Source organism: Leopardus geoffroyi, chromosome X (assembly GCF_018350155.1).
Source record: "Leopardus geoffroyi isolate Oge1 chromosome X, O.geoffroyi_Oge1_pat1.0, whole genome shotgun sequence".
NCBI classification, from domain to species: Eukaryota; Metazoa; Chordata; class Mammalia; order Carnivora; family Felidae; genus Leopardus; species Leopardus geoffroyi.
In genome coordinates this window covers 49,266,643-49,288,674 of record NC_059343.1, presented here as the reverse complement: position 1 = coordinate 49,288,674, position 22,032 = coordinate 49,266,643, and the positions used below count along the sequence as shown (strand labels likewise).

General features: G+C 37.9%; 1 protein-coding gene across 1 annotated transcript; it reads right to left on the bottom strand.

The window, feature by feature from the left end:
* Positions 1-14,984: 14,984 nt before the first annotated feature.
* UBQLN2 (ubiquilin 2) lies at positions 14,985-18,327 on the bottom strand. Its single transcript, XM_045471002.1, has one exon. It carries the CDS (start codon positions 18,017-18,019, stop codon positions 16,148-16,150), a length of 1,872 nt encoding a protein of 623 aa, XP_045326958.1. The 5' UTR covers positions 18,020-18,327; the 3' UTR covers positions 14,985-16,147.
* Positions 18,328-22,032: the final 3,705 nt, after the last annotated feature.

Sequence of the window (22,032 nt, the reverse complement as noted above, 5' to 3'; positions counted from 1 at the left end):
CATACTTAAAGATCATAAAAGCCATTTATGAGAAGCCCACAGCTAACATCATCCTCAATGGGGAAAAACTGAGAGCTTTTTCCCTGAGATCAGGAACACGACAGGGATGCCCACTCTCACCGCTGTTGTTTAACATAGTGCTGGAAGTTCTAGCATCAGCAATCAGACAACAAAAGGAAATCAAAGGCATCAAAATTGGCAAAGATGAAGTCAAGCTTTCGCTTTTTGCAGATGACATGATATTATACATGGAAAATCTGATAGACTCCACCAAAAGTCTGCTAGAATTGATACATGAATTCAGCAAAGTCGCAGGATACAAAATCAATGTACAGAAATCAGTTGCATTCTTATACACTAACAATGAAGCAACAGAAAGACAACTAAAGAAACTGATCCTATTCACAATTGCACCAAGAAGCATAAAATACCTAGGAATCAATCTAACCAAAGATGTAAAGGATCTGTATGCTGAAAACTATAGAAAGCTTATGAAGGAAATGGAAGAAGATTTAAAGAAATGGAAAGACATTCCCTGCTCATGGATTGGAAAAATAAATATTGTCAAAATGTCAATACTACCCAAAGCGATCTACACATTCAATGCAATCCCAATCAAAATTGCACCAGCATTCTTCTCGAAACTAGAACAAGCAATCCTAAAATTCATATGGAACCACAAAAGGCCCTGAATAGCCAAAGGAATTTTGAAGAAGAAGACCAAAGCAGGAGGCATCACAATCCCAGACTTTAGCCTCTACTACAAAGCTGTCATCATCAAGACAGCATGGTATTGGCACAAAAACAGACACATAGACCAATGGAATAGAATAGAAACCCAGAACTAGACCCACAAACGTATGGCCAACTCATCTTTGACAAAGCAGGAAAGAACATCCAATGGAAAAAAGACAGCCTCTTTAACAAATGGTGCTGGGAGTACTGGACAGCAACATGCAGAAGGTTGAAACTAGACCACTTTCTCACACCATTCACAAAAATAAACTCGAAATGGATAAAGGACCTGAATGTGAGACACGAAACCATCAAAACCTTAGAGGAGAAAGTAGGAAAAGACCTCTCTGACCTCAGCCGTTGCAATCTCTTACTCGACACATCCCCAAAGGCAAGGGTATTAAAAGCAAAAGTGAATTACTGGGACCTTATGAAGATAAAAAGCTTCTGCACAGCAAAGGAAACAACCAACAAAACTAAAAGGCAACCAACGGAATGGGAAAAGATATTTGCAAATGACATATCGGACAAAGGGCTAGTATCCAGAATCTATAAAGAGCTCACCAAACTCCACACCCGAAAAACAAATAACCCAGTGAAGAAATGGGCAGAAAACATGAATAGACACTTCTCTAAAGAAGACATCCGGATGGCCAACAGGCACATGAAAAGATGTTCAGCGTCGCTCCTTATCAGGGAAATACAAATCAAAACCACACTCAGGTATCACCTCACGCCAGTCAGAGTGGCCAAAATGAACAAATCAGGAGACTCTAGATGCTGGAGAGGATGTGGAGAAACGGGAACCCTCTTGCACTGTTGGTGGGAATGCAAATTGGTGCAGCCGCTCTGGAAAGCAGTGTGGAGGTTCCTCAGAAAATTAAAAATAGACCTACCCTATGATCCAGCAATAGCACTGCTAGGAATTTATCCAAGGGATACAGGAGTACTGATGCATAGGGGCACTTGTACCCCAATGTTCATAGCAGCACTCTCAACAATAGCCAAATTATGGAAAGAGCCTAAATGTCCATCAACGGATGAATGGATAAAGAAATTGTGGTTTATATACACAATGGAATACTACGTGGCAATGAGAAAAAATGAAATATGGCCTTTTGTAGCAACGTGGATGGAACTGGAGAGTGTGATGCTAAGTGAAATAAGCCGTACAGAGAACGACAGATACCATATGGTTTCACTCTTATGTGGATCCTGAGAAACTTGGCAGGAACCCATGGGAGAGGGGGAGGAAAAAAGAAAAAAAGAGGTTAGAGTGGGAGAGAGCCAAAGCTTAAGAGACTGTTAAAAACTGAGAACAAACTGAGGGTTGATGGGGGTGGGAGGGAGGAGAGGGTGGGTGATGGGTATTGAGGAGGGCACCTTTTGGGATGAGCACTGGGTGTTGTATGGAAACCAATTTGACAATAAATTTCATATAATAAAAAAAAAAATAAAAATTAAAAAAAAAAAAGAAGAGATTAATTAATGATATCCAGAATAAATTAAATATCTATTTCTGACTGAAATATTTATTTATATGGATATATAGATTTATTTTAATTGTATATTAACTAAAATGTTAACATGTCCTCCCATCCTCTGTTTGTACTGGGCATTAGATGTGGGTAGGTACAGGACTTTTTTTCTTTATATATTTTTGAAGTTTGCTTCTTTTCATAAGAAATGTATGCCACTTTTGGGGTGCCTGGGTGGCTCAGTCGGTTGAGCGACCGACTTTGGCTCAGGTTATGATCTCATGGTTTGTGAGTTCAAGCCCCACGTCGGGCTCTGTGCTGACAGCTCAGAGCCTGGAGCCTGCTTTGGATCTGTGTCTCCCTCTCTTTCTGGCCCTCACCCACTCATGCTCTGTCTCTCTCTGTCTCAGAAAAAAATAAACATTAAAAAAAAAGAAATGTATGCCACTTTTAAAATTTTAAAGTGAAAATCTAGGAGGAATGAAAGAAAAATGTTTGTGACAAAATGTTAAATTTAAAAGATTAACCAAACTGTATTTACAGCATATGAAATTTTAAAATTGCATATATTAAAAAATGTATAAACCTGGGTAAAATATTAAAATTATATTGGTTATCTCTGGTTATGAGGGATTTTTCTTATTTTCTTCATTATATTTTACATTTTAAATTTATATGTTCTTTTTATAATAATTTTCAAGGCTAAAAGGTAAATATGAATTTGGAAAATGGGAAACCAAGTCAAAGAGAATAACTGTACATGTGTATTTATAGCAGATTTATTCATAATTGTCCACTGGAAGCAACCAGTATGTCCTTCAATATGTAAATGGATAAACTGTGGTACACTAATACTATGAAATGTTATTCATTGATTAAAAAGAAATGAGGAGTCAAAAGCCACAAAGTGACATCAACAAATCATAAATGCATATTGCTAAGTGAAAGAAGCCACTATGAAAAGGCTACACACTGTATGATTCCAATTATATGACTGCAGTGATGATAAAAAGTTCAGTGGTTACCAGGGTTTACATGGTTGAATAGGTAAAGCACAGAAGATATTTTACAACTGTAAAGCTATTATATATTTTATTGTAATGGTACATCTTAATTTAAGCAACTTTAAAAAATCATTTAAGAGGTTAGGGGAGGCCAGTATGGAATGTAGAATATGACAAAACAATATAACTGTATTATAAATGTATGAAACAACTTCACTGAAGGGTATGGGGAGTATGGTGCTGATTAAAGTAACTTTGGAAATGAGTGGAGTTTCTAAGACTAAAAGCATAAGAAACTATATGTAAACATTGTATTCCAGTTGATAAAGTTGTTTCTCACAGACGTAGGAGTTAACAATTAGATATTGCTATACATGTATGCTAGAACTGAACAATCAAGTAAATGGATGGCAGATAATAGGATGTCATAGACTCTGGGTCTAAAGTTCTCTCTTCTCCAGCAAAAGAGAAGACGCAGGATTAAAATTCGAGAGTTGGCTAATGTCCAGGAGAAGACAAGAGCCATGAATAAGTGTCCTTGATGCATATCTATTAAGATCAGAAGGCTTACAAATGTGATGGGCGTGCACAAAGAGACAATGAATCTGTGAACATTAACTCATGGGCATGAGGGAAAGGAAGTTTTGAAGATATACAGTGTTAGGGGTTTGGGTCAATATAAACCAAAATCCTGGAGCCAGCCAGATAGATGTTAATGGCAGACATGAGGCACCCTGTCTGTTTATCTTAGCCAGCCTAGGGGATAAGACAGATAAAGCATGCAACTTCAGGGTCAACAAAGGCACCTTTCTTTTGCTAATCAGCTCCACTCTGGGCAGCTTCACCCCAAAGCAGCCTATAGCCCTGTTTACCTAAATATACCTGTTTACCTAAATATACCTGTTTACCTAATTTCCTTCTTTCTTGTGAAAGCAGCTTTCTGTTGTAGTACTAAACTGGGGGGTGTATCCGCCCTGAATACCTAATCTTATTTAACTCATATACCTTTATGTTGGGGCCTTTGCCCGCCCTCTCTATCCTGGGACCTGGGCCCCACCCTCTCTATACTTATTTACCTAATCTTGTTCCTATGGCTTTGTAATTCTTTATGCCTTGTTAACCCATCAGTACAGGCTCAGGGAATTCCAAATTTATTCCTCACAGTGGGAGGCAAGTTCTTCACTCTTGTAGTGGGATGTTTCAGATAAATAAGGAAAGGAGGCTTGAATGATCCATATGGATTATTAATGTTTTCTTTTTTGGTAGTGGATTAGAATTGGAGACATCAGGGGCGCCCGGGTGGCTCGGTCAGTTAAGCGTCCGACTTTGGCTTAGGTCATGATCTCACGGTCCGTGAGTTCGAGCCCCGCGTCGGGCTCTGTGCTGACCACTCAGAGCCTGGAGCCTGTTTCAGATTCTGTGTCTCCCTCTCTCTCTGCCCCTCCCCTATTCATGCTCTGTCTCTCTCTGTCTCAAAAATAAATAAACATTAAAAAAAATTAGAATTGGAGACATCAGCAAGATCTCATGTTTAGCTTAATATAGATACAGATGATTACATATATAAGAAATATTTCTAGATATACATAGATATACATAGATACACATGAATTAGTATGCACACATATTTCTTTGCCCTGTCAGCTGAGAGGGCCTAGAAGCAATGAAGTTCCAGTAGTAACAAGCATATCTACTACTCAGGTCTTGGTTTCTAATATCATTGTCCAGTAAATGGAACCATGGTCCCTAGGAGAAGTGAGCCAAGAAATATACAAAGGGATTAGAAGCATTTTGTGGTGCCAGAAAGTAAGGAAATGCTCAAAAAAAAAAAAAAGAAGAAGAATGTTTGTTAAAAGTTCTTGACAGCCAACTAATAGCCAAATCAATCTTCAAAAAGAAAAGCAAACTTGGAGGTATCCCAATTCCTGACTTCAAGGTATATCACAAAGCTGTAGTAATCAAAAACAGTATGGTATGGGCATAAAAATAGACACATAGATCAATGGAACAGAATAGAAAACCCAGAAATGAATCCACAACTGTCTGGTCTATTAATCATTGACAAAGCAGGAAAAAATATATACAATGGGAAAAAGACTGCTTCTTCAACAAATGGTGTTGGCAAAACTGGTTGGGTATATGCAAAAGAATGAATCTGGACCATTTCTTACATCATACACAAAAATAAATTCAAAATGGATAAAAGACCTAAATGTGAGACCTGAAACCATAAAAATTCCTAGAAGAGAACACAGGTGGTAACTTCTTTGACATCAGGTATAGCAACATTTTTTTCTAGATATGTCTCCTGAGGCAAGGAAAACAAAAGCAAAAATGAACTATGGGGACTACATCAAAGAAAAAGCTTCTGCATAGTGAACTAAACATTCAACAAAACTAAAAGGCAGCCTATGGAATGGGAGAAGATATTTGCAAGTGACATATCCCATAAAGGTCTACTATCCAAAATATATAAAGAACTTACAAAACTCAACACTCAAAAAACAACTAAAAACTGGGCAGAAGACATGAACAGACATTTCTCCAAAGAAGAGATACAGATGGCCAATAGACACATGGAAAGATGCTCATCATCAGTTATTATCAATGAAATGCATATTAAAACTACAGTGTCAGAATCACTAAAATAAATAGGACAAGAAACTAAAGGTGTTGGTGAGCATGTGGAAAAAAAGGAACACTCTTGCACTGTTGCTGGAAATGCAAACTGGTGCAGCCACTCTGGAAAACAGTGTGGAAGTTCCTTGAAAAGGTAAAAATAGAACTACCTTATAATCCAGCAATTGCACTACTGGGTATTTACCCAAAAAAATACAAAAACACGAATGAAAAGGCTACATGCACCCTGATATTTATAGCAACATTATCTACAATAGCCAAATTATGGAACTTGCCCAAGTGTCCATCGACTGATGAATGGACAAAGAAGATGTGGTGTATATATATATATACACACACACACACACACACACACACACAAATGCAATATTACTCAGCCACAAAAAAGAATAAAATCTTGCCAATTGGAAGGACATGGATGGAGCTAGAGAGTACTATGCTACATGAAATAAGTCAGAGAAACACAATGCCATATGATTTCACTTATATGTGGAATTTAAGAAACAAAACAAATCAGCAAAGTGAAAAAGAGAGAGGTATACCAAGAAACAGACTCTAAACTATAGAGAACAAACTGTTGGTTACCAGAAGGAAGGTGGGTTGGGGGATGGGCTAAATATGTGATGGAAATGGAGAAGTGTACTTTTGTGATGGACACTGGCTAATATATGGAACTGTTGAATTACTATATTGTACACCTGAAACTAATATAACACTGTATGTTAACTAACTGAAATTTAAATAAAAAGCTTTTTTAAAAAGTCCTTTTGAGTCAGCCTGAAAGAGCACCCAATGGTCAAACTTGGAATAGTTTGAACAACAAATTAAATAAAGTAGTACTGAATTATAATCCAAAGTATAAAACAAATCGCTATGACTTTATACTGATATAAATACATTAATAAATGAATAAAATGAGGGGAGAGGCAAATCTCTTGTGCAGAAATAGCCCTAATAAATTATGTAGATACTTTACCCTCAAGGAGGTAGAACATAACTCCTCCTAAGTGTGGACTGCACACAGTAACTTCTTTCTAAAGAGTACAGTCTTAAAAGGAGGAAAAAAAGAGTAAGTTCAGAGTGGATAAAACTGAGAGACACTACCTCAAGCTAGGTGAACAAGGTGAAGATCAAAAGTGATTAGTCATATCAATAATATGCATGCTTTATACTATGTGATGAAAATGCTACTTAATCTCTGCAATCTTCCTCCCCCAAATCCATAACCCCAGTTTAATCATGAGACAAATATCAGACAAATCCCAGTTGAGGGACATTCCACAAAATACTTTACTAGTACTCCTCAAATCTATCAAGATCATCTGAAACAAGGTGAGTCTGAGAAACTGTCACAGCCAAAAGGAATTTAAGTGAACATGATGACTATGTAACATGATATCCTGGATGGGATACTGGAACAGAAAAAGAACATTAGGTAAAACTAAGGAAATATGAATAAAGTTTGGACTTAATACTTTATCAATACTCCTTCATTAATCTATACCATACTAAAGATATGAAAAATAGGGGAAACATGGTATGGGATATATGGGAACTCTTTACTGTCTTTGCAACTTTTCTTTTAAATTAGTTTAAAATAAAAAGTCTATTTAAAAAGAAGTCATAGAGGCTCAAGCCATCTAGACACAGGAGTACATCCAAAACTGGGAGCAGGGTTGTAAGTAAAGCAAGAAGGCCCAGAAAACTTTCCCATGGCATCTGGTCACATGATACATGGTTAACCCAGGCCAAGGCCCATGGAAAAGGCAAACATTTATGTGAGGGATGTAGGAGGGCAGTTTGTCAGTATGAGCGTATGTGAAGGGGATCTTGATTTAGCTGGCAAAAGCAAAGTTACACAGACACACATACACACTTATATACATATTTGAGATTCAAGTCACATTCCTAAAATAATGAAATTGATGTGTTTCAGCCTGTCCCCAGTACCATGATGCCCTTTTCCAGACATTTTGGTGTTCTTGGGCAACTTATAAGGAATATAAAGCATAATGAATCAAAATCCCAAGTTAAAGGGTGCCTGGCTGCCTCACTCAGTAGAACATGTGAGTCTTGATCTCAGGGCTGAGTTAAAGCCCCACGTTGGTCTAGAGGTTACTTTAAAAAAAATCCTAAATTGGGGGCACCTGGGTGGCTCAGTAGGTTAAGCGTCCGACTTCAGCTCAGGTCATGATCTCGTGGTCCATGAGTTCGAGCCCCGCATCGGGCTCTGTGCTGACAGCTCAGAGCCTGGAGCCTGTTTTGGATTCTGTGTCTCCCTCTCTCTCTGACCCTTGCCCTGTTCATGCTCTCTCAAAAATAAACGTTAAAATTTAAAAAAAAAAAAACAACCCTAAGTTGAATTTACTTGACATAATGAAACCCAAGGTGTCATGGGAAGTACAGTACAAATTTCTTCTTTCCTTCTCCAAAAGGATCAATCTAACTAGAGAATTACATATGGAATAAAGAATATATATATACCCTGCTATCACATCTTACAATACACTCCTACTTTCAGTTTCCTTCCGTCACTTTAACAACAACTGTAAATGACAAAGCGTAGCAGAATATTAACAAGAGAATCAGGAGTTCAGAGTACACTTGTAACCTTCACCCTCAAACCAGAGTCCTTTGACATCAGCTATCTCCAATTTCTTCCTTCGAAGCTGTCAACACTTTCTGACATTGAGTTTAAGGTCTTGCAGTTTGAGTCATTTCCCCATGGGTAGCACCAAGAAAAAAAAGTGAATATTGGATTTAGTCAGATTTTATGTCAACAAAGGTATGCAGGCTACGTCTGAGTTGCTGTTTACTAAACTAAGAAATGCTGGGTAGTCTGTAACATGACGTCATTCTGGAGCAACTTTAATCCCAGACCTTGCAATTTCAGTCAGAAGCTTTAAAAGTCCATTGGGAGAAGATTAGCTTTGGAAGGAATGTTGGAGATCTTCTTACTCAAAGTTCTACCGATGCATAAACCATTCTTGAATATTTCTTTTAAATGGGTTTCCGTGATCTTTAATTTTTTGAGGAACCTCCACACTGTTTTCCAGAGCGGCTGCACCAGTTTGCATTCCCACCAATAGTGCAAGAGGGTTCCCGTTTCTCCACATCCTCTCCAGCATCTATAGTCTCCTGTTTTGTTCATTTTAGCCACTCTGACTGGCGTGAGGTGATATCTGAGTGTGGTTTTGATTTGTATTTCCCTGATGAGGAGCGACGTTGAGCATCTTTTCATGTGCCTGTTGGCCATCTGGATGTCTTCTTTAGAGGAGCGTCTATTCATGTTTTCTGCCCATTTCCTCACTGGATTATTTGTTTTTCAGATGTGGAGTTTGGTGGGGTGGGTGGGTGATGGGTATTGAGGAGGGCACCTGTTGGGATGAGACTGGGTGTTGTATGGAAACCAATTTGACAATAAATTTCATATTAAAAAAATTCACTATCTGAAATTCAAATAAAAAAATGGGTTTCCATTAAAGAGCTCGAGAGAGGAGAGTATCTTCAATTAATGGGTAGAAAGTTTCTAACAGTAAGCCAAAATCCTGATTTCTTGGAACATTTGAATTGATCTGCCCTTTGGAGCTACACGAGTAAATGTTACCCCTCTTATGACAAGGTTTTCAATTATTTGAAGAAAGTATCCACAAACACCAGTCCTTCGACTAAAATATTCTTGACCTTTTCGATGATTGTTGTGTGTCTGTAAATGAGTCACCATTTTGGTTACTTTCCAGATTGTCTGTGTCCATCTTAATTCTGGCACTCTGAAATGATCCAAATCTCTCAACATAAACTATAAAGTACAGAATAAAACATTACAAAAGAGTTCTTTGTTCTGAACATGTCTCTATTAATGGAACCTAAGATTTCATTACATATGTGTGTGTGTGCACTAGAACCTCACATAGTTGGTGCATGTTGAACTTATGGTAAGTTAAAACCATGGAGTCCTCTGTACATATGCTGTTTCTAAGCCACATAACCATTTACCTTTGGTAACAGAATTTTTGATACAATTACCAGACTTCACATTTGATCCTATTCAATTTAATCCTGCCAAATTTGGCTGTTTTTTTTTTTCTTCAGCCTGCTAAGGAATTTTTGGATCTTGCTAACAACATCCAGTGCATTTATTCTGCTTTCTAATTCTATTCTATTTGCAATGGAATGAGAAAGCTATTTTATGCTTTAATAATAGTCATTGAAAAATAATTTCAGGGGCGCCTGGGTGGCGCAGTCGGTTAAGCGTCCGACTTCAGCCAGGTCACGATCTCGCGGTCCGGGAGTTCGAGCCCCGCGTCAGGCTCTGGGCTGATGGCTCAGAGCCTGGAGCCTGTTTCCGATTCTGTGTCTCCCTCTCTCTCTGCCCCTCCCCCGTTCATGCTCTGTCTCTCTCTGTCCCAAAAATAAATAAACGTTGAAAAAAAATTAAAAAAAAAATAATTTCAATGGGAAAGAACTGAAATTGGAAACTTCTTGTCTACATTGAGACACTGCTGAACACAGTCAATTCAAACTACTAACCCATATATATCCTGTATTTATCATCTAGCTCATATTACTCCATTTTATTCTCAAGAATATTTTGAGAAACTGTCAAATGCCATGGTGAAGTACAAAATGTTTATTGCCTTTGGAGGTCTCCAGGAGGCAACTCAATAAAAGACAGGCATCCTCCAGAGCAGCTGAAGCACAAGTGGCCCATGTGATTGCCAATTTGGAGACATACCATAGGTATTAGGCCACTGTGGACTGAAGTATTAAAGGACAGGCAGTTTCAAATATTACCCACAATTCAAAAGTCAGAAAGGCAAAGCTCCAAATTCTAGTTATTGATTGTTTCAGAGTTGATTCTCACACATGCATTTTTATGTAACCTGCTCCAGAATGAATAGAAGCAGAGATGTATTCATTTAAAAATAGGTAATGTGTCTCCTCAACAACACCCAGGAGGCCAGTTAGTATTTATTATAATATCTCTTATGATAAATAGGCCAGTATAGTTTAATAGTATCAGGGGGAAGCAGAATAGTGAACTGGTTAAGTGCATACTCTGCAATCGCTGAAGTAGGTTTAAATTTTGACTCTGTCACTTAATAGGGATATGACCCTGTAAAATTATTTAACCTCTTTTAGCTTTTTTCCTTATCTATAAACTGGGTTGGATAATAATAGTACTTTTCCTTATCTATACACTGGGTTATGAAAATTGAACATAACCATGAATATATTAGCTATTATTGTTATCCCAGTCTAACAGAGAAATTTAGTCTAAGACAATCTTGTGAAATCCATACCAGGGCCAACTAATCATCTTTTTAAATTTTTTCCACATTCATCAACTATTCTTTTAATAATGAATTGTAGAGGGGTGCTTGCGTCGCTCAGTCAGTTAACCATCCGACTTCAGCTCAGGTCATGATCTCACCATTTGTGAGTTCGAGCCCCACATCGAGCTCTGTGCTGACAGCTCAGAGCCTGGAGCCTGCTCCGGATTCTGTGTCTCCCCCTCTCTCTGCCCCTGCTCTGTCTCTATCTGTCTCTCAATAATAAACGTTAAAAATTTTTTTAAAAAATAATGAATTATAGAATCTTTTCTGAAATTACATGTGCTAATCTACACACTAGGCCAAGTTTTGAAATGGGATTTTGAAAGTATTCTTGGGAAGCCCAAATCTGTTCTCAGATACCTCAGTACAGCTAAAGCTATTTGCCTTAATACATATCCTTTTGATAAATGTTGCTCATGTATGTTGGGACAAACAACTCTTTTTTGAGGATGGCTTACCCAATTTTGATTTTGTTGGTTTAGAGTAGTTTTTGCCAAGGTTTATCTATCATTAAAGTGTCTAATGTCTAGGTAAGCATGTATACCATATGATGAAGCTACTTGTCTGATGTCTGCCAAATCATGCTTTTCTTTGCTATTTTTAGAAAATTGCTTTTCTCCTAAATATCCTAACAGACATCTAAGAATATGGTAGCATTAGGACAGGTCACAAATTCTTGCCCTTCCTCCCACAAATCAACAAAAAAGACCGCAAACAAACAAACACTGAGAAAAACCTTTAAAATGAGGGCAGCAGAACTCAAGGAATTTCCCTAAGACTATGATGCTGATGCAGCAAGTTTGAAGAGTATCACCAATCTGAAGAAGTTCTGTGATATACTAACAAATCAAGAAATCCTGACAGAAACCGATGAATACCACCTAGTTTTAGAGAGCAATGACTGGAGTTGGGGGTCAGACAGTGAAAAAGCCTGGGGTGAAAACCTCTCATAAGTTGAGGGAAGCCTAAGTAACTTTCCATCTTATTTAAGTCTCCTAGTATATTTTTAAAATAAAAGAATGCCAAATTAGGAATATCAAAATTGCTATAGTTTAAAATTTTTACATTTAGTAAATTAAACTGTATGATGAACATTTTCCATCATGATTATCTGGATCTATGGCTGGGATAATCACTTCATTTGAGGATAATGTAAAAATTCTGAATTTAAGTCCATTTGTGAAAATGAGACACAGGCTAAATGGCTATCCTGATACCCTAATCCCAGTCCCTGACAGGAATTACTCAATTTGTTTCTATTTTGACTCTGCAAATCAACTGAATTTGGAGCAGGCTATCTCCTCAAAGGGCAAGCTCAGTCTCTGATAATGGTTTGTCAATAAACATAGCAGGCTCAAAATGATGCAAGAGTCCTCTTTAACGAACCAGCAAGGCTTGTTTCAATGTTATGTATTCACTCTCCCTGCTCCCGACACACATGGTGAGAGTATATATGATATCACGTATGGAGAGGCCAAAAAAGCAAATGTAGAAAGGGGTCTTGAGGTGAACCTACGCTAGGATTGCCCCTGGCCCTACTTCCCACGCCATTACCTCATCCTTCTGGATCACAGAACCAGCAATGTACACTTACACCATCCAGACATGTAGTATAAACTTAGGGAATGAGTGACAACCAAGTAAACAGTAGAAACGTAAGAATTGCTAGACTTTTATTTGAGGGAAAGAGATAGCAGGTTAGGATATACCTTTCTTGATTCAATAATGAGTAAGTGGATAAACTGTGAATTAATAATAGATGAAAAAAACCCAAAACAAAAGCAGAACTATAAAAAGAACATAATATTACAACATTTAAGAGATAAAGAATAATTAAAAGAGTAAATAAAGTCAGAAACAAAAATTAATGAACTAGAAAGAAAAAATAGAATTAAGAGGTTAAAGACCTAGATCTTTTCAGGGAGAAAACAAAATATATTAAAAAATAGATATATTGCTTCTTAGCCTTTTGGCAAAGATCAAGTGTAAAAATAGATAAACATCTGGCAAGAATAATTAATTATATTCCTCGACTGTTTGAAAGAAATTTACCTGCCAAATTGTCTGGGACAGGCCTCAGACAACATCATTTTTCCTATGGCTATTGATTTATTGCTATTTTCAATGCCAGTGTCTTATTTTGGTATTCATTTCCCTATAAAATAATCCATGTCCTTAAAATTATTAAATATATTATGGCAGACTTTGTCTTTGTAATTATCTCAAACACCCAACATCACACAGCACTGAAATAACCCCCCACTTCCTAATTTGCTGTTCTGAGGAACACTAATAGGCCAAATATTATTAGTTGTGTTTAAAAGAAAAAAATTTATTTCTTAAATAGGCTTGGGAAATGTAGAATTAGACAAAGTTAAATAGTTTTTACTCTTAAACTGAAGAACATACTCCTTAAAAAAATAATAGTCAATATTTACTGCATAATGACTCTCTAAGAGGGGCTATTGTATACAGCGTTTTGTAAACTTATTTGATCATCTCCTATAGGAATGCTTTTTTTTTTTTTTTAAATGCAATTTAGAATTGCTACAGCAAACATAGTCTGGTTAAAATGGGAAACAAGATTGCCACTGTCACTTTTATTATTTAGCACTGTTTTGGGAGAGTTTAACTCATGCAGTCAGAAACTATGTTATAAATTTTGAAAAGAGGGAGAATATACTATTGTAAGTCATAATTGATATGATCGCTTACCAGGAATAACTCGAAAGGATCAAATGAATATCTCAAAAATTAATAAATTTCAGTAAAGTGCCAATTTAAACTTAACTTATGAAAATATATTCTTCCCCTATATAGCAAAATTCACCATATAGGTAACATATAGAAAAAGAGCTCCCAATCACAGTATTGTTTCCTGCCTGTCCTAGGAATATATTTATCATAAATTATATAGGACTGAAATACATAAAACTTTCTTGAAGGACATAAAACACTTTTTAAAAATGAGGCAATGTATGGGGCACCTGGGTGGCTCAGTTGGTTAAGTGTCCGACTTCAGTTCAGGTCATGATCTCGTGGTTTTTGAGTTGGAGCCCAGCATCAGGGTCTGTGCTGACAGCTCAGAGCCTGGAGCCGGCTTCGGATTCTGTGTCTCTTTTCTCTCTCTGCCCCTCCCCTGTTCACACTCTGTCTCTCTCTCAAAAATGAATAAACTTAAAAAATTAAAAAAAAATGAGGCAATGTATTTTTTTCTGGAAAGCACTGCAGTTCTGTAGTTCCTAACATCATATCAATTTAATACGATCCCAATCAAACTTTATTGGGGGGGGGTTATTAACTGTAAAGTTAATCTGGTAAAATAAATGTGTCAGAATCATCCAAAAACTGTGAAAAATAAAAATAAAAAAGATGAATAGAAGACTTACCCAAACAGATATGAAGTTTTATTTCTAAATTAGTAATTACAGGATGGTGGACTGGGACTACAATATTCAGTGGTACTGAGAGTATTCAGACACATAAGTGTGTGTGTGTGTGTGTGTGTATGTGTGTGTGTATAGACACATACATATACATAAGTATATATATAACATAACAAATGGGGGGATGGGCAACAAGATAAATAATGGCTAAGAACTGACTAACCCTTTGGGGGAAAAAAGTTGGAATACCTAAACTCATACATCAAAATAGCTCCAGATAGGGCAAGGAATTTTTTTTTAACAAAACCATTAAAATTAGAGAAATACAAGATTTATAGAATCTTGGGATGGGGCAATCCTATTAAACATGATCTTAGAGCCAGAAGGCAAAAAAGGAAAGATTTATCCATTTTTAATTTTTTTATTTAGTCATTTTTAATGCATTTTTCCCTGTGCACAAGAGAAATAACTGATAGAGTCAAAAGATACAGTTTCCTTTATACATAGCAGGTAAAAGTAATGCAAACATCACATGACACTTTTCAGTGAAAATTACATTTCCAATTACAGATCAAAATGCTTATTAGGGTCTCTTTATGGGAGAAGATGAGAAGGAAGTCTTAGGTAAAAAGCACTTTCCTGGCATTACTACACTGATCCTTCAGGCTGCACAAATTAAGGTCATATACAGTTAATTGGAAAATGTTGACACAATGTCACACTGTAAGTTTTCTGTACAATTAAATGTATACTTAGAGATACCAGGATAAACATTTCTACTATATTTTAACTGAACTTGCCTAGCCAACATTTTCACTGAGTTTATCAAAGATGCTGTAAGATTCTACAAAATTTTGATATACCTAGCTCCAGAAATATTTCTTATATTCTTTCCCATTTTAGTTACACATGTTCTGCTTAGAATCTGTTGTAATATTTCTGGATGTACAGTTCCAATTGTGCTTACTGTACTGTGTACAAATATAGCAAAAAAAGAGCAAAGAATGGTATAAATCTTACAGCATTTTGCTAGCAAAAATACATGCCAAAGTCACAATAAGCAATATTGTACCACAAATTAGAGAGCTTTAAATAGTTTGCTTCTGTTTTTAATTATTTTCATTCTACATTAAATTACTATCATAGGCTAATGTTTAAAATGCAAATAAAGTGGACATCTGTAGGACAAAGCTTATTCATCCAACTGTGAAGGTTGATACCGTTTTCCAAAAATCACAATGAATGCAGAATAAAGAGAAGTGTTTGCATGCAACACCTTTGAGTGAAACAGCATTGATTACCACCATTCAAAACAGGGAGGGAGGGAAGGAAGGAAGGAAGGAAGGAAGGAAGGAAGGAAGGAAAGAGGGAGGATGGAAGGAAGGAAAGGACAGTACAGGAGGGAGGGACAGAGGGATGGATTCCACTTTAAAATGCATATTAGACTTATAACTAGACAGACTTAAAAGAATCAAAATGAAAGTAAAGCACGATTTTGTGTGTGTTTAAAGATTTTAGAGCCATTATCAAAAATAAGATACATTTTTTTTCAAGGTACAGAAATGTAATTACGATGGCTGTGAGCCCAGCAGCCTCTCAATAGCTGCATTGATGTCGCCTCCTGTTGCTATTAGAGCCTGCAAGTTTGCCTCACGGTTTAAGAACCCCATTGCGTTGAGCTGTTCCAGTTGTTGCTGAAATCTGACTTCTGGATTTGGTAGCTGTGGAGGATTTGCCCCAGCCAGAGCCTGCACCATTTGCTGAATGAACTGCTGGTTGGGTCCAGATTCTGATGTTGGGCTAGTGGTTTCATTGGGTGTAGAGCTAGACACAGTGGGCCCAGGGGGGCCACCAGAGCCAGTGGAGCCAGGGCCTGCAGGGCCAGTGGGTCCTATGGGCCCAATGGGGCCTATGGGGGTAAATGGGACTATGGGACCTATGGGGCCTATGGGTGTGACTGGGCCTACAGGGCCTATAGCGGTTCCCAGCACCCCTACCCCCACACCTGGAGTGAAGCTTGGAATGAGGCCAGGAGCTTCAGTGGCTAATGTCTGTAGCCCCTGCTGGATCTGCATTAAAGCCTGCATTGCTCTTGGGTTTGACATGGCTGACAGTGTATCTGGATTCTGCATCTGCTGCAGGAAAGCTGGGAGCTGTGGACGCATTTGCTCCTGCAACTGAGGATTTGCAGTAAACACTGGGCTATTCAGCATCATCTGTGCAGCCAAATCTGGATTCTGGCTCAGCGACTGCATCATGCTTCTCATGTAGGGTGCAGACAGCATATTCTGGATCAGTTGGGGATTTTCAGTTATCTGTTGTAGCAAGCTCTGCATTCCTGGGGTACTGAAGATGCTGGCGACATAGTTGGCTGCAGCCACAGTGTTCCCAGTAGCACTGTTGGAGTTACTGCCAGACCCACTGCCACTGCTTGTGGTTGTGCTGGTGGTGGCAGAACTCTGGGTAGCTGGTGGTGGCGCCCATGGATTGGGTAGTGGATCTCTATTTTCTGTGCGGGAAGGCTGTGTACCTTCCCCGGAGGAAGAACTGCTCCCCACCGAGGCAAACGGATTACCTCCAAACTGCTCTTGTGCAGCATTCAGCATGGGTTCTTGAATGTCAGTGTACATGCGTCGTAGAGCATTGTAGCCACCTGGGATGCTTTCAAGATTGCTGAGAGCCAGGTCTTGATTTCTCATCATCTCTTGCATCATGGCTGGATTCCTGGCAATTTCAAGGGTCTGCCTCATTATATCTGGGTTGTTGAGCAGGTGACTGATTTCTGGGTTTCTCTGAATCAACTGCTGCATCTGTGGATTGGCCATTATGAGCTGCCTCATCAGATCAGGATTTGAAAGCATGCTCTGAACAAAGGGATTTTCCATGATTTGGATCATCATCTCGGGGCTGGACAGGAGCTGCTGCTGCATCTGGTTCTGGAGCTCAGAGAAGTTGGTCGAGCTCAAGCCCAGGCTGCTAAGGCCCGCAAGTCCTCCCAGGCTCCCCAGCCCAAACGGGTTACTATTTGTGGAAATAGATGTGGAGTTACTCCTGGGAGTCGACGCGGAGGTAGTGTTAGTTCCCGCGGCATTACTAGGCTGTGTGGACTGGCCCTGAGGTCGGTTCTGGCTTTTAATTACAAGATGAACAGTCAGTCCATCATGGATGCCATGTTGGATCAAGGTATCTTGATCTTTTAAGATTTTTCCGGCAAAAATCAACACTAGCTGATCGGTTTGGGATTTGAAGCGTTTCGAAATAGCTTCCTTAAACTGCTGGACTGAGCTATTCTCGGGCACCGCGAACTCCTCTTTCTCTTTGGGGGTCTTCACAGTGACTTTGATGATTTTTGGCTCGGCCGGGGCAGAGGCAGGGCCTTGGGCTGCAGCAGGGCCGCGGGAGGGGCGCGGGGGGCCGCTACTCTCGCCGTTCTCAGCCATGGCGGCCGCGGTGACGCAGGCAGACAGGGAAGGCGCGGGCGGGCGAGAGAGAGAGCGAGGGAAGAAGGAAGGAAGGAGGCGCCGCCACAGCAGGCTGGGCCGGGCCGGGCGGGGAGCGCAGAGCACGGTACCTCTGTGATGAAGACTGCGGTTCCCTGGTCCTCCAGTGGAGATAAGGCTCCGTAGGCCGCGGGGGAAGTCTCTGCTGTTCAGGTCTCTGGGCCTCCTTCGCCGCTGAGTGATCACACCAAGCGCACTCCCAGCAACTCCTGCAGCCGCTCTGCCCGCTCCTCCCCGCCCCGTCCCCTCCCCCAGTTCCGAGCTCGCCTCCCCGCCCCCTCTGCTGACGCGGCGCCAGGCCCAGAATGATAGATTCGACTCGGTCAAAATTAAAAACTTCTGTAGTGGGGGGGTGGGGGCGAAGGAGCGAGAGAAACAAAGAGAGAAAGAAACAAAGAGAAAAGAGAAGACGAGAGAAAAAAGAGGGAAGAGGGAGGGAGAGAGAAAAGGAGCCAGTTTCTGAGAAGGACATTAAAAGACCAATGGAGAATATATTATGTATGTAAATATATATGCACTCCATAAGCCAAGGAAGGATGAAAGCCCGAATCAAACTGACCCCATGTAAAAGACGAAAAATGAAAAAGAACTCCGACTAAGCAAAAAGGAAAAGATTAATACCCCCAGTGGGGGAAGGGGAAAAGACTGGGCCTGAGCATGCATTTTACAGAAGAAGCACAAATGGCCAATGGGCATAAAAATGGATGCTTAAGCTCACTAGCAATAAAAAAATTTAATTAGAATAATGAGATTCTACATCTGCCTTTATCATACTGTAAAAATGAAAAATAATGATAAACCTTATTGTCAACAAAGCGCTGAGAAAATGCATTCTCATGTCCGTTAAAGTGTAAATTTTATAATTGTGAGGCAATTTGAAAATATATATATCAACATTTTGAATATTTCCACCTTTATTTAGAAATGCCTTATTTAGACACCTCCCCTACGAAACTAGATAAGGATGCAAAAATATATATGTATAAAGTGTATATGAACTGCAGTATCTTAAAAATTATTTTTAAAGATAATCGCACAGCATTGGTGAAATATATTATCATACAATAAAATAATATGTACTGTGTGTAAAAAATGGGTGGTTAATTCACACGATATAAAGTATCTTTAAAGGTATGTATGAAATAAATAGTAGTTATAGGGAAATCACAGTATTTTCACTTTCAGCTTTTTATATTTCTGTATAGTTAGAAATTATACAAGGATGTATGTTTCAATACCAAAAAATAAAGTGAAGATATTTTTTTATTTTAAAACTATTTGTAAACAGTTTGTATAGGTAAATTCTCTTTAAGTGTATGCATAAATAGAAATCTGGAACACTATTCACTGGTATATTAATTTTAGTTATTATTTAGTGTTGAAATTATGAATAACTATTCCTTTCATTTTTTAAATTAGATTTTAAATTTCCCTATAGTTTGTAGAAGAATGCACTGCATTTATAAATTTTTAAAATTCAGAAGGTATTTGGGGGAAGACTAAAGGTAGAAATTAATGAGAATACAATTTTAGTGGCAAACATTAACATGTTTACCTAATTTAATTAAGATTAAGAAAGAGAAGGGTCACCTGGCTGGCTCAGTCGGTTAAGTGTCGGACATTGGCTCAGGTCATGATCTCATGGTTATATATATATATAACACATATATATATATATATGTGTATATATATATGTGTGTGTGTATATATATATATATATATATATATATATATATACCATATACATGGTACGAATTTATATATTTTGGATACAAATCCTCTCTTAGATATGTCATTTGAAAATATCTTCTCCCATTCCACAGGTTACGTTTTAGTTCTGTTGATTGGTTCCTTCACTGTGCAGAAGCTTTTTTATTTGATGCAGTTCCAATAGTTTATTTTTGCTTTTGTTTCCCTTGTCTCAGGAGACCTATTTAGAAAGAAGTTGCTATGGCTAATGTCAAAGATCTTACTGCCTGTGTTCTTTTCTAGGATTTTTTTCTAGGATTTTTATCATTTCGTGTATCACATTTATGTTTTTAATCCATTTTGAATAATCCAATTAAAAATGGGCAGAATACATGAATAGATATTTTTTAAAGAAGATATACAGATGGCCAACAGATACATGAAAGAATGATCAACATTCCTGGCCATCAGAGAAATGCAAATCAAAACTACAGTAAGATACCACCTCAAACCTGCCAGAATAGCTAAAATCAACAACAGAAGAAACGAGTGTTGACAAGGATATGGAGAAAGGGGAACCCTCTTGCACTGCTGGTGGGAATGCAAACTGGTGCAGCCATTGTGGAAAAAGGTATGAAGTTTCCTCAAAAAGTTAAAATGGAACTACCCTACAATCCAGCAATCTTACTACTGGTTATTTACACAAAGAATGAAAAAAATACTAATTCAAAGGGATACATGCACCCTGATGTTTATGGCAGCATAATCTACAATAGCCAAATTATGAAAATAGCCCAAGTGTCCTTTGATAGATGAATGGATAAAAAAGTTGTGGTATATGTATATACAAGGGAATATTACTCAGGCATAAAAAAGAATGAAACCTTGCCATTTGCAAGGACATGGATAGAGCTAGACAGTGTTATCCTAAACAAAATAAGTCAGTCAGAAAGAACAAGTGCCATATGATTTCACTCATATGTGGAGTTTGGAAGACAAAGCAAATGAACAGAATGGTAAAAAAGAGATAGAGGTCACCAGGAAGCAGACTCTTAACTATAGAGAACAGACTGGTGGTTGCTGGAGGGGAGATGGGTGGGGGGATGGGTGAAATAGGTAATTGAGATTAAGGAGATTGCTTGTTGTCATGAGCACCAAGTGATGTATGGAACTATTGAATCACTATATTGTACACCTGAAAGTAATATTACACTGTTTTTTTTAAACTGGGATTTAAATTAAAAAAATATAGTATGATTAATAGAATACAGAAGATAAGAGGAGTGAACTAGATCTAAATATATTAATGTGTATAGATCTCAAAAACTTAATTAGTACAACACTTTATGGTGTTTATAGATGCATTCATATGTATGTGAAACTAATGGAAATATGCTAGAGTGACTCCTACCAAACTTACAGTCATGAGGAACCCTAAATAGAATAGGACACAGAATAGTTACTAAAAGGAATTTGAATTAAATCTATTTCATCTTTAAAAATGAAAGGAAATATGACAAAATAGCAACAGTTAATTATTGGCGGTGGGGATATAAGTATTTGTTATAATACTGTTGTATTTTTCAGATATTGAATTCTCTTAAAATATAAAGAAAATATCATAGAGGTACACCTGGCTAACTTGGTCAGTAGAGCACGCAACTCTTGATCTCAGGATTGTGAGTTCAAGCCCCACATTGGACATAGAGCTTACTTAAAAAAATATCATGCCATCTTTTTTGAAAATTAAAACAGAATTAACCATTTATGGAACAAAATGCAAATCAGAGTTCTTATTAGAGTGAATTTAGAAAAAAACAATAATGAGAACAAATACCTCAATAATTATGATGGATTTTCCGATGTGTTGTCTGAAGATCTTGTCAAAAAAAAAATCCACATTTCTTGGCTCCACTCCAAATCTACCAAACTAAGTGGTGCTCAGGAGTGTACATTCTTATCAAATTCCAATTTAATGATATTTGAAATACCAGGTACTATGTGAATGAACTCAAGCAAATTTACACACTCAAAGACCTTAAGTACCAAACATAAAGGATGAAAATAAATGAGTTAGGCAATCAAATAAAAAAGACAACAGAAAACAAAAGAGGGAAGAAGGACACTGGCTACAAAATGGTAAAAGCAAACATTAATGAAATAATAGAAAAAAAGATTTGTTCAGTAAATCCAAGAAATTCTTTGAAGATGAATGGCTAACATTAACAACACAGAAAACAACAGGTGTTGGCAAGGATGTGGAG